The sequence below is a fragment of the Rhipicephalus sanguineus genome, chromosome 6 (assembly GCF_013339695.2).
Source record: "Rhipicephalus sanguineus isolate Rsan-2018 chromosome 6, BIME_Rsan_1.4, whole genome shotgun sequence".
Taxonomy (NCBI): Eukaryota; Metazoa; Arthropoda; class Arachnida; order Ixodida; family Ixodidae; genus Rhipicephalus; species Rhipicephalus sanguineus.
The window spans coordinates 18,441,082-18,454,751 of record NC_051181.1 but is presented as its reverse complement, the minus strand read 5'-3'; the positions used below and the strand labels follow the sequence as shown (position 1 = coordinate 18,454,751).

Below are 13,670 nucleotides of genomic sequence, written 5' to 3'. Positions count from 1 at the left end.
GTTCGTTTTAACCAGGTTTTGAGCAATGCTAGCCTTGTTATGGCCTGTATTGAGCGCTTTACAGTGAGCGTGATCATGCCACATGAGATGCATGGATGGACAAGCCGGGCCTCTAAAGTGCTCCGCACGTAAAGAAGCTTTTTGTGCTTATTTTTTGCCCAAGCAACACTTTCCATGTACAGTGTGTTGTCAACGCAGGAGTTCGATCACAGTGATGTGTTGGATGTGAATGAATATGAAACGGTTGCCGTGATGCAGGTTAGAAGCGCCTCCATAGGACGGCGACTGGCCGCATGCCATTTCCAAAAGTTTAATGTCGTAGAAATCTTGTGAATGGCAAAATATTTCCTGCTGCAGAAGGGTTGGATGAGTCCAGTAAGAGGTTTTGGCAACACACACAATGCGACGGATGACCAGTCTACCGCAGATGGCTGGGCACCGATATTGTCGCTAGGCCTACTGGGCCAACAGCTTTAAAACTGCAGTGTACGGTACGTTAAAAGCCACCTACATTCATATAAGAAGCTAAGCCTGCTACCGCTGTTGCTGATTTACATTGTGTTTGTGTTATCACATATTGAAAGGAATGGGAAAAACCTGGCGGCGCCATTGGCTGCAATGCTGGCACGGCTGAAGGTTCGCCATGCACTCCATGGCACGAGCTGTGCACTGTACAGCATGCAGTTATAAGCTCGGTTTGTATCACAGGTCTCGTTCGAGCAATACACTTGACAGTCGTCATCACCCGTGGTGAGAGCTCGGTTTCGGTACTGCTATATATTTAAGCGATCTCTGTTTTGCCCGGAAAACACGTTGTATCCAATCTGCCGCACCTGGCAGCAATCGCCCCGGCAAGGGGATTGGAGCACACGTTGCATGAAGTTTGCTGTCGCTGATCGGCCCATCGGTCACACAAAAAGCTTATGATGCAATAGGGCACTGCCAAACTACCATGTATTAAACACACTGAATTCACAAACACGTTGAACAACATGTCGAAATGCGCTGTAGTTGCCGCTCTGTCCGACTTGGTTGACTGTCGCACACATTCCTGTCGGAGCTTGACATCCTTTCAAAACACGTCAATTCCGAGTCCTTTTGCTTCGGGCTGCTGTTGTAGCATCCCAGCACGTAGCACGTGAACCCAACCATTGCGATTCATCGAAATACGACCGCTAAAGCTCGTTAATGCAGCTAGAAGCGCAACTGCACTTCTATCTCTCTATCAGAGAACATACTGTCATGTGGTGGTGACCAGGGGCGTAGAAACGAATTTTTTTCTGAGGGGGGGAACTGGGGGTCGGCCAGCAGGCAGATGTAGTCGAGTGTCATCGTATAATCATTGTCAAAACAGTGATTATACATGTAACGGACCAGTTACATAACAATAGCAAAAGAAGCTACAGTGGCATTGCCCCCCATCGAAAAAAGCATTGTCCCGATGCTTGTGACAGAACATGGAAGCGCGAAACAAGTGCATACACAAAAAATAAATTACAGTAATAAACTAAAATGTACAGTCCTCAAGTTCGCTAATGAGCATAAAATGGCTTAAGGCGCACGACATGGAAGACTTCAGGTCGTGTGCGGTGCAGCTGAGAGTTCGTAAAGCTGTCTGGGACGACCTCATAGTCTAGAGCGCCGAGACGTCGAAGCACCTTGTGTGGCCCGAAGTATCCCCGAAGAAATTTTTCACTAAGTCCACGTTGGATCGTCGGTGTCTAGACCCAAACACGGTCGCCAAGCTGGTATTCCACGAAGCATCGTCGAAGATTTTAACGGCGGCTGTCGATCGTTTGCTGATTCCTAATGCATAGGCGTGCGAGTTGTCGGGCCTCTTCGGCGCGCTGAAGGTAGACAGTGACGTTAAGGTTTTCTTCATCGGTGGTGTTGGGTAGCACGGCGTCGAGCGTCATTGCCAGGTTCCTTCCATAGACCAACTTGTATGGCATTATCTGCGTTGTACGTAAGGATGGCGTCTCACGTTTTGTGTTCTGACGTCGACATACATGGCCAGCATGTCGGCGATGCTCTTATTTAGATGCTCGGTGAGGCAATTGGTCTGTGGGTGGTAGGCGGTGTTCCGGTGGTGGCTTGTCTGGCTGTATCCCAAGATCACCTGAGTTAGCTCATCAGTAAAGGCCGTACCTCTGTCGATGATAACTGCTGGGGTGCCATGATGAAGGAGGATGTTCCAAATGAAGAACTTGGCTACCTCGGCAGCACTACCTTTGGGCAGGGCTCTTGTTTCGGCGTAGCGGGTGAGGTAGTCGGTAGCTACGACGATCCATTTGTTTCCGGAAGTCGACGTCGGAAACAGCCCCAGTAAGTCCATCCCGATTTGCTGGAACGGCCGTTGAGGTGGCTCGATAGGCTGCAGAAATCCGGCTGGCCGAGTCGGCGGTGTCTTGCGTTGCTGACAGTCCCGGCAGGTCTTTACGTAGCGAGTGACGTCGGCGGCAAGGCGCGGCCAGTAGTACATTTCCTGTATTCTTGCGAGCGTTTGGGAAACACTGAGGTATCCAGCCATCGGGTTGTCGTGTAGGGCCTGTAGGACTTCCAGTCGCAATGCTCGAAGTGGCGAGAAGGTCTTTATGAGAACGGCGTTTCGCAAGCAAAACGACATCAGTCCTCGCTTGAATGCCTTCGGAACAACGGTGGTCCTGCCTTCGAGGTATTCAACAAGGCCCTTGAGTTCCGGGTGGGCTTGCTGTGGTTCAGCGAAGTCGTCAACACTTATGCATACCTGCCAACCTCACAGCATGAAAATTCGGGAGACCGCAGCGGGGGGAGGGGGGAGGGGTAGTTTTCTTTTTGCTTAGCGGAAATTACTGAGACTGGAGATTGACATCAGAAAAGGGTAAGGATGTTTGTTTTGAGCTGCTTGAAACAAACTTCTTTACTTGTGAACGCATCTGGCAGTTCACAGGCGCACGTGGTACAGAATCCGTATACTTGTCACCTTTCCGCGAAGTCACAAAGCACGGAAACTCAGCTGTGTATGAGTCCAGAAACACTTGCAAGCACTTCTTTGATTTTGACACCGTCATCGACCTTCTAACTGAACTCTGGAAACACGCAACCCCCACGGCAGGCGGCGTAGCGTACAAAATGCGGGGGCCAAGAAGGAGACGCAAAAGTTCTGGCTAGGCTCAACGGAAACGATTGCCGCAAATGAACTGAACGGTGGCCAGAGCGGCAAGATTGTGACACGCAGCGCTGTTTCTCCCAAGCACGCCGATATCGAGAGTGCAAAGCACAATGGGGGCCGCTTACTTACCGCCAATCTGCCGGCCACCCCTCCTTTGGAAAATGAATGTGCTCGACGGTCTTGCCGTCTCGTTATCGGAGCGCTCGTGCAGCGCCGCGGCTCCGGCCACCGTTAACATTTGGCAATCTTTTTCCGTTGAGACTGTACCTTTTACCTCGCCTTCTTTCGGTACGGTGGTGAGCGCTTCTCGCGGCCAGCCTTCGCCCAGATGCGCAGTGCCTAGAATGTACTCAGCGGTACTCTGCGATACGGTCACAATGAAATAGAAGTGTGGTGGCGAGTGCTCTTCCGCAGCCCCGCCACAGCAGGAAAGGCTGACGTACGCGCATAATTTAAAAAAAAGAGAAAAAAAAAAACCCGCCTCTGCTGTGGTGGTCACTTTTCGGGAGATTCGAGATGACATTCGTACAACCGGGAGATCACGTCCAAATTCGGGAGCCTCCCGGACAATTCAGAAGAGTTGGCAGGTATGCTTATGGTTCCCGAGAAGCAGTACTCATCCTGGTCGTCCTATGGCGCCGGGTCGACGGTGGCGCAAGACAAACAGTTGGCATCAGAGTGCTTTCGTCCGGCCTTGCAAAGGACAGTAATGTCGAATTTATGAAGTCTCAGACACCATCTTGCGAGACGACCTGAAGGGTCCTTCAAGTTAGCTAACCAACATAAGGCATGGTGGTCACTCACAACTTTGAAGGGCCTGCCGTAGAGGTAGGGTTGAAACAATGACGTAGCCCAGATGATGGCAAGGCACTCCTTTTTTGTTGTGGAACAGTTGGCTTCTGCCGTGGATAGTGACCATCAAGCATAACTGATAACCCTTTCCAGTTTGTCAGTCCTCTGCACAAGGACAGTGCCAAGTCCTACGTTGCTCGCGTCGGTGTGAATTTCCGTATCGACGCATTCGTAGAAATGTGCAAATATCGGAGGCGTCTGCAGGCGTCGTTTCAGTTCTTGAAATGCTTCGACTTGCACTTCTTGGCTTTCGACTTGACTTTCTTGTCGATGGGTGGGGGGAAGGCATCGATTGCAGCTGTTTTCCGCGGGTCTGGGCATACTCCAGACTACCTGATCGCGTGACCCAAAAACAAGAGATCCTCATATGCGAAGCGGCACTTTGAGGCTTCAAGGTAAGGTCGCAGGTCTTGACTGCTTGAAGTACAGCATCAAGGAGGCGGAGGTGTTCATCAAAGTTTGAGGCAAACACAATGACATCGTCCAAGTACACGATGCACGTCTGCCACTTCAAGCCAGCCAGTACTGTATCCATAGTGCATTGGAAAGTTGGACGTGCCAAGCAAAGACCAAAGGGCATGAGCTTGAACTCGAACAGGCTGTCTGGTATTATAAAGGCAGTCTTTTCTCAGTCGGTTTTGAGGCCCACTGACGAAAAGTACCCCGCATTTTGGAGTCGATCCAGGGTGTCGTCTATCCGTGGGAGAGGGTTTCTTCATGATTTTGTTCAGGCAGTGATAATCGATGCAGAGGGGTTATGTCCTTCTTCTTCACTAACACCACGGGTGTCACCCACAGACTCTTGGAAGGCTAGATGATGTCGTCGTGCAGCATTTCATCGACATGGTTCTTTATGGCCTTGCGTTCTTGCATCAAAACTGTGCGGGCTCTGACGGAGGGGTCTGGCACTTCCCTCTGTTATGTTGCGATGTTTTGCTACTGGGGTCTGCCAAATTCTGGACGACGATGAGATCCTTGTATTGCCGGAGCAGGCTTTTGAGCTATTCGTGCTTATGCTTCGGAAGTCTCGGATTGACGTTGAAAGCCAGTTGAGGAGCTTGGTTCGTCGGAGTTGGTTCACTAGAATTGGTGAGGGTGAAAGCATTGGTGGCTTCCACAATTTCTTCGATGTAGGCAACCATCGTGCCTTTGTTCACATGCTTGTACTCGTTGCTAAAATTCGTGAGCATCATTGTTGCTTTCCCTCCACGCAGCTCGGCTATTCCTCTTGCAGTTGATCGAAAGGTGCTGGTCGCATTCAACGACGCCTTCCATGTCTGCTGATTTTTGAGTGCCGAAGGAAATGATGACGCTGGAGCGAGGGGGAAGGGTGACGTGGTCTTCCAGCACATTCAAGGTGAGCTTTTCTGGCAGCGTGTGTGGCGGTAGTGCTTTTTCTGTGGATAGTGTTATCGACTCGGATCTCAGGTTGATAACTGCTCCATGTAGTCTTAAAAAGTCCATACCAAGGATGACATCTCTCGAGAAATGCTGTAGGACTACGAAGCTCGCAGGATAAATCCAGTTGTTAATGGTGACTCTCGCTGTGCAGATTTCCACCAGCGTTACTAGGCGACTTCCAGCTGTCCCGATTTCAGGGCCTTCCCAGGTGGTCTTGACTTTCATCAACTTCGTGGCGAACAGTCCACTGATGACGTTGTGGCCGTCCATAAGCACGTCGAGGTTGGTAGTTTGTCGCCTTGCGTTGCGGTTAAGTCGGGGCATCGGGTCACGGCTGCGACGGTTCGTTCCACTGCTGCTATGCGGCATTATCAGGTCTTTTTCGGGCCGCAAAGTTTCGTTGTCAGCACTCCATTCTGCTTGTGGCGTGTTCAGAAGACTTCGTTGCGGAGTCGACGTCGGCGGTGGAGGATCTTCGATGTTTCGTTGTACAGCAACTGCACCTCCATCGGTTGCTGCCCTTAGTTTTCCGGATAAGAGCTGGTAGATCGGCCCCGAGCTGGACCAGTGTACTGCTGACGTTGCGGCAAGATGTAGCAGCCGGATTACAGTGAATGGGAGGGTCGTCGTTGTCACGGCCACTGTGCTCCGGCAATGTCACGAGGTCGTTCACCTGGATGTGGACGCGGTGCGTTTACGGCGAAACCACGCAGTCCCATGTCACGGTGCTGGCAGCAACGGTACGTGTGGCCGGCTTCTCCACAGTGGTAGCAGAGTGGGCAGTGGTTGGGGCGCGCCAAGCGTCCGTCTTTCTCGGTGGGTAACGCTGGCCGAGCGAGGTGGGGCTGGCTGAGCCTGTGGTGCTTCGGGAATTTCAAGCGATTGCTGGACTTAATTCATCGGGGACAATGTTGGCGATCAATTCCACTTGAGGCTGAGGCGAAGGTAACAGCTTGCGCAGCTCCTCCTGCACAACCGCTCTGATGGTCTCGCGCAAGTTGTCGGTGGCCAGCGAGTGCACTTCGGAATAGGTTGCAGGCAGTGAAGAACGGCTGTATTGCTTCATCCGCATGCCAAGTGTCTTCTCATATGTTGGAGCCTCGGTGAAGAATTCGGCGATTGTCGTGGGCATGTCGGAGAGGTCCGGCAGACAGTTCTTGAAGAAACGAAAAAACCAGCTTACGGACACAAGAAGAGAAGACGACAGACACTCGCTGGAGTGTCTGTCGTCTTCTCTTCTTGTGTACGCGTCCGTAAGCTGGTTTTTTTTGTTTCTTCAAGTATGCACCAACTGGCCCAGCAACAAATTCTCCTGCAAATAGTTCTTGTTTAACACGCCGCATAAGCAGGTGAACTTTTCTATCTTCGGGCATCACAGCGTCGGCCCAGTGGAATAGTCAGGTCATCTCTTCCGTGAAGATAGTGACATTTTCGTTTGGTAGCTGCACCCTTGTATCTAGTAAAGAAGCGGCCCTTTCCTTGCGGACGACGCTTGTGAACAAGTCCAGGAATGCGAAGTGGAAGAGATCCCAGGTTTGAAGTGAGGACTCCTGATTCTCAAACCAGCTTTTGCCACATCTTCCAGGTAGAAGTAGCCGTGACGAAGCTTGTCTTCGGTGTTCCAGTTGTTAGAGGCGGCGACACTGTCGTATGTTTTAAGCCAGGTTTCCGGGTCTTCGAGTGATGAACCGCGGAAAATTGGTGGCTCTCTGGGCTGCTGGAGCAGAATTGGTGCATGTGGCACAGGGGCGCATCGTCGCTATGGTCAAGGTCAAGACGTTGATTTGCCTGGTGTTTTCCGGTAGAAGCCCGTGCTCTGGCTGTAGTCCCTACTGCCTGCGGCTAGTTCGATGATCAGGGCTGTCCTTAGCATCGGCTTCTTCGCAGGGGCATGATCATTGATTACGCATGCAAGACGGTGAGGATCGGCGCAATGTTCCTCCCTGATGTGACGAGCAGTCATTACTTGCTATCGCCAGCCGGTAGCAATAGGGTAATTGTTATTATCTTTGCCTATGCCTTCAACCTGTTGTCAGATTTAACGCCGCACAGAACTGCCGCGGCACATCGGGCCAGTGCTCACTGTCCCGCATGCGTAATCATGGAAACCGCAATGAAACTTTGCAGCAGGATATCTCGGGGAACAGACATGCTAGAAGAATCCTTCCGAGTGGAACTGCGTAGAAACGCGACTGCCTCCAACTTTTCAATACAAACATGCCCGCTTGCTGCACTCATTAAAAAGGTCGTTATTTAATCTTAGTTAACTGTGCGGCTGACAGCGATAATGTCTCACTTTGTGTCCCCCTGGATACATAACTTATCTGCAAAGGTGGTTTTTACATATCTCCCAGTGCTGAATTTTAAGAAAACCATAAAGCTTAATTTTGAACACCCTGCATATACCACTTTAGAGAACGGACACTGTACCTGTGACTGTAGTACAAAAATAAGGGTAGCGGTGACGTACTGAACTGCAATAGCCCGAGGCAAGATGGCACTGCAAGTACTATCATCATCATTATAAAACACATTTTTTGCTGCTGGTTCTCACTGTGGTCTGTGGTATTTTGTTTTTGTCGTTGCTAAATCGCAGTTCGTGTGTGTATTAGTTATCACCAGGTGACCAAACTGGCCTCGACTGGCAAAGACAACGTCAATCAAGTAAGGTTTGCATCGTTTATTGTGAGTGCCCAAGCTGGTACAAACAATGTATACAGTCAGGTCCAAGCAAAACAAGTCACCCATACACGTCGAAAGCTTTCAACCCGTGCGTGTGTAATGAGTGAAAGCTGACAAATATGTGCATATAACTGAACACCGAGATCGTTGAACGAACGTTGCTCTCATTGTGTGGCGGCATCCTAGTTTAATGGCGTAGCTTTAGGACAAGGGTCTTATCCTGCCATTAGCAATGCGGTGCTTACCAGGTTGTATTAATCTTGAAGTGAGTGCATGGTGAGGAATCGGAAACGAAAGGTACGCTGCGCCGACAGATAGTTGGCGCAGTGGGAGCAATGTAGTTTTGCTAAATTTGTTATGTAAACAATCGCGGATGCGCACAGTTATGCATCTTTCTCGCTCTGTGGTGTCCCCTTGAATGTGTTACAAATAAGCAATATTGCGTTGTGTCTACAGGGTAGGCACGAATTTCTCAGCGAAATTCTCGGCCGTGAGGCCATACCATAGGTATTATGTATTCAGGTAATAGGTGGAAGAAAATATTTCGGGCTGGTTTTGTTCCTTGTTATAGTTCAGTTACATAGTTTCTACAGCTAGAATTTCTTGGCGTAAGTAGTAATCTGACTGCTGAGTATGCAGCGAAGATGAATGTTAAAGGAACAGAGAGAGATATAAGGTGCGTGCTTACAGATTCAAGAAGCACAATTTTAATAAAATAAGTAGGGGTGTGCAAATATTCGAAATTTCAAATATTTTTCAAATAGTGTTTGCTATTCGATTCGATTCGCACTCGAATTTTACTATTCGAACTATTCGAACTTCCCAAAGACAAATACAGTCAATTTCCAATTGAAAGTGACCCCTTCAGATTTTCGATATGCTTCACTTCATAACACCCGGTCGATTCCACGAATGATAAAAAAATGGTGTATACTTGATGTTTCCGATTTTCCGGATAATTTTGTATGTTGTGAATATATGACTGCACAGCACAAAATCACAGTTCATTTTCAAATAAAAAATTTTTTCAACACAGGAAAATTCTGCAAGCATCGCCGGTTGACGACGACCATTTTACAAAGAGTGCATTTTCATAAATTCGCAACCACGCTGGCAGCTACTGAAGCTATATATTACAAATATCTTTCGTTTTAGCGGAAGTAGAAGTAAAGAGGAAATAGCTCTTATCATTTCATGGAATTCTGAGCAAATTGCAGTAGAACCTCGCTGTTACGTTCCTCACTGCCGCGTTTTCCCGGCTGTTACGTCATTTTCAGCCGGTCCCAGCATAGCTCCCATAGGATAGAATGTATTGGAAAACCAGCTGTTACGTCGTAACTGTCGGACCGTTCCCGTATGAAATGTCACGAAGTGCGCTCGGAGCCGACCGAGTGACTACCGAAGAGAGCAGTCATTGGTGCGTTTTCACGCAGCTTGGCCTGGTTTGACCTTAACATTAGCCGCATGAGAGGTGCAAGCAACAGGATTTTTCGATTGATGCAAACAATAGCATCGCCTTCGAGATTCGTATTGCAAAGATGGCGTCTATGACGTAATTGCCCGCGAAAGCAAGACCTTCGAGACTGGCATTTACTATTGACAAAAGCATAGCCTTTGAGATTTGTATTGCACAAACATGGTATCTATGACGTAATTGCTTGCGAAAGCAAGGCCTTCGAGATTGGCATTCACTTTCGCCATCGCGTTGGCGTAGACTCATCATCGTCGTTATTTGTCAGGGGACGTAGGTCAGTGGCTCGTATGGTCGTGCGCGCGGTTCGCGGTCGGACTCGCTGCGCTGGTTATGATTGCGTGTGCTTAGTACTTTCATGCCTACAGCTGTTGGTGTTAAAAAAAATCACATACGTTGATTACATTTCTGTGGATGAGGCCGTCCCCAGCTCCACGTTTCTATCCGTCGACTAGATCGTGGCTGAGCGCGGCAATTTTCGTGCTGCTCTAAGCATTGAAATAAAATTCTGTACCACTAAATATTTTGTCGTTTTTCCTGTTTTTCGACTCTTGCGTTTCCCGTCTCTTACATTTATTTCCTACGGTCCCTTCAAAAACGTATCAGCGGGGTTCTACTGTATGTATTTTTAAAAATTCACGAAATACGCTGCGTTTTTGAAAATCAGTCAAATTTGGGACGCTATGGCTACTTATGTGAACATCTTAGCTTGTTCATATTTGCAGTATGAACAGGCCTTTATGTGAATAATGAACCTCTGCATTTGTATTTCTCTAATAATTTTCAAAGTAGTAAATGTTCATGCTCGAAACACCAAAAAGACAAAAGTGCTCCCCTCGATTAAAACATCTATAATAAAAAAACCCCAATTTGAATTTTGTTCAAAGTCCCCGAAAATGTTCTCAATGGAGTGCAGAATGATATTATGAAAAAACATGTTGCATCATTTTTATTAGAACAAAAGCAGAAAATGTCAAACATTGTGTTTCCAGAGCGTGGTGGCTACTGCGTAAAGGACATCTCTAGTAACAATAAAATACAGTAACACGTCTTTTTTCTTCTCTGAGCTTCGCTAAACAACAGTAATGATCTATTGTCGGAAAGTGGGAACTGTTTTGTAAAGAAAAAGATCATTCCAATTAAATCCATTTGCGACACCACTTATATTCCTCGTCGAGGGGCAGCACGGACATTTTCATTCCTCTGGATAATTTTTTTTTTAGTAAATGCGCTTATAAAACCAACGAAGCTAAACTCGAAATTTGTGTAGCTGAGTCGATCATGCATTGTAAGAATGTGAGAAATCGCAAATGGCGACAGTGGTGAACGGCGAGTACCGTAGTGCAACCTATATGTACAACAGCCGCACATGGTTTTCCAGGCTTTGTCGCTCTGAACGAGAAAATGCTGGGGTGTGGATTGCGTTGGTTACACGATACGTTTTACACCGCTCGTCGCTCCAGCTTCCTACAGCTGCTGTGCCAGCCATGCAGCAGAAGTACGAAAAAGTACCGGACTACTGCGACGTTTTTACGTCCTTTCGGCGAGGGGCCCTGCGTCTCTACCATGACTGCGCGCCCGGGAGCAACAAACGACAGTCCCAGCTTTTCCATCTGGTGGCGCTGCCTGTTCGGTTCAAAGCTGCAGAGCACTAGGCCTATAAGCAAACGAAGTTCTGTATTTGTCCCTCAGAAAACTTCTCTAAATAGTGTGGCACACGCAAAAACAGTGTTTCCTTGAGATAAAATAAGAACTGAGCAACGTCCAAGCCCGGCCCGACCCGAGCCCGCCACCTGAAACCCGGGCCCGGAGCTTCAGGCCCGAGCTCGGCCTGGGCCCACCTCTAAAACTACTTTACCTGGCCCGACCCGGGTTTTCGGATAGGCCTGAGCCCGTGCAGTGCTCTAGCTTCACCTCCTCACACCCTCGTATTGCGGCAAAGCTGCCTTTGAAGCTCCGCTATGGTCGCAAATGTATTAACGCAAGAAAAGGCTGGTTCCAACATGGAGATGAAAGATGCAGCAGAGGTGGGGGCTCAATTAATGCTGTTTTGGACCTGAAATTTGGGCAGGAAGTCCGAAAAATCAGACGCCAAAGCTTTTTAGCATCCAAAATTTCAGATGTTCTTATATATCGACATCTACGAGGCAGATTTGGAGCTCCGGACTTGAAGGGAGCACACCCTTGTTCGCCACATCAGTTGGGTTTCCACAGAAGTTGAAAGAGGAGGAGAGGCTGAGGAAATGGCATCTTTGCCTATTTGTCTTTGCCTTTGTGTAAAGCCTTGTCGGCAACACTTTGGTTGCACTAAATCATGTACATAAATAGAATTCGGCCTCTACATTGCCTCATTCTTGATAAGACAACTATGAAACACCACCCCACCAGTGCTTCATCAACCTAGCGAAAAGAAACACTTTCATGTGGCTATCTCATAAGAATATGCTTAGGAATCCTCTCTAACTTTTTTTTCTGCAATTTCACTTCGAAGTATTCGAGGAACATTCTAGAAATATTCAAGAAATATTCGAAAAATATTCGATTCGATTCGCACTCACACTTCAATATTGGAATTTGCTTCGCACCCAAAATTTTGCTATTCACACAGCTCTAAAAATAAGCTTTTAGGCATGCGTGTACATCTTTGTTGGTTCTCGCACAGAACGCTAAACAACTGCTCTGTATCGCATAGACATGTCGATGGAACGTGAATGTTGCAAGCCAACACTCACAAAGTCAACTGGTAGGGATGATGTGAACTTGTGCCAATGCTGGATAAATAAAGGTAATATATATTGCATACTTGTTATTGTGTTATTTACTTTTTCAATATATTTGCGCTTGGAAGCTGCAGTATGTGTTCTCAATGTGAAACAAATGGGCGATAAGAAACGAGGACATAAACAAGAGGCACGCAGGACCGGCATTCAGCTTTCCACCGAGGTTCATTGAAAAAACATGAAAGTTTATAATGGCAACCAGCAAGGGCGATAACATATCTTTCTATCGCCTTTGGATGCTAGGCAGCTGAGTCTGCATTGGTGTATGGCCATGATGTGGTGTTTATGCCGAGGTCTTGACACTTTTGTTATCGAGTGCATGCATTACCAATGTTATCTTATCACCATTGCTGGTTGCCAGTATAAACTTTCATGTTTTTTCAGTAAACCTCAGTTGAAGCGCCAGTCCTATGTGCCTCTAGTTTATGTCCCCATTTCTTTACATTCGTTCGTTTCACATTAAGTATGAACCAACTTGCCCAAACACATGTCTTGCTATGTTTTCTCCCTGACACTTTTAGAGGTTCCGGCTTGAAATACGTAAAATCTTGTAGTGTGGCTGTGGATAAGTCAAGTTCATGTATGTTTTAAATACCTCTTTGATTTCCTAGGTTTGTGGTAGGCACTATAACTGTGACATGTTAATTTAATCAAACAGCAGAAGTAGGTGTGCTCAAACAAATTTGGGACGTTTCTCGGCTATAAGAAAAAACAAAAAAACACTACCACATCCAAAGAAAACAGTCTCACTCATCACGAGAACATAAACATGCTTGGTGAAACTGTGCTGCAAGAAGTACACGTCACATTTACAATTTGTTTATTAGCTGTGAATAATTTGAAGGATCCAATTAAACATATGTGCAAAGGCTAATGTAATTGAGCACAGCCTTGTAAAGCTTTGGCGTATCTTTTTGTAAACTTCTAAAATATGCATTGGCACTGTTTCAACGAGCCAGGTACTCACGGGGTTGAAGAAGACACATCCTGCATGTTCGACGGTGAATGCATCACAGGCGTCAAAGCAGACCGCTGCGTCTGGCAGTGGGTGCAGCCAGAGAGCAAAGTCCCACTCCCAGTAGATGGGCGTTACTGCAGGCGACACTGGGCTCAGGTGTGCATTGGCGGCCAGGCTCCGTGTGTACTGCACACGCGAGGCACCTCTCATGCTCAAACAGTGCTCCACTGGATGCTATTCCATGCTCAGAATCAAATCACTGTTCATCTTGTGATGACTCCAGGCTTCTTTGATGAATTTTTGCAATTTGCATTTCTACACACAAACACAGCTAATTGCACGACATATGCCTATGATACAAGCATCAATGCAGAG

At 47.6% G+C, this 13,670-nt stretch overlaps 1 protein-coding gene across 2 annotated transcripts in view; it reads right to left on the bottom strand.

Annotated features, from left to right (window-relative positions):
- LOC119395639 (DNA polymerase epsilon subunit 2) overlaps positions 1-13,670 on the bottom strand; it is a 140,601-nt gene that overhangs the window by 30,927 nt on the left and 96,004 nt on the right. For both annotated transcript variants that reach the window (XR_005184276.2, XM_037662621.2), the window contains exon 10: positions 13,305-13,481. Coding sequence is in view for 1 of the 2 variants with exons in the window: in XM_037662621.2 (XP_037518549.1) it covers positions 13,305-13,481 (177 nt within the window). In the remaining variant the exon portion in view is untranslated. The remainder of the gene's footprint in view (positions 1-13,304; positions 13,482-13,670) is intronic.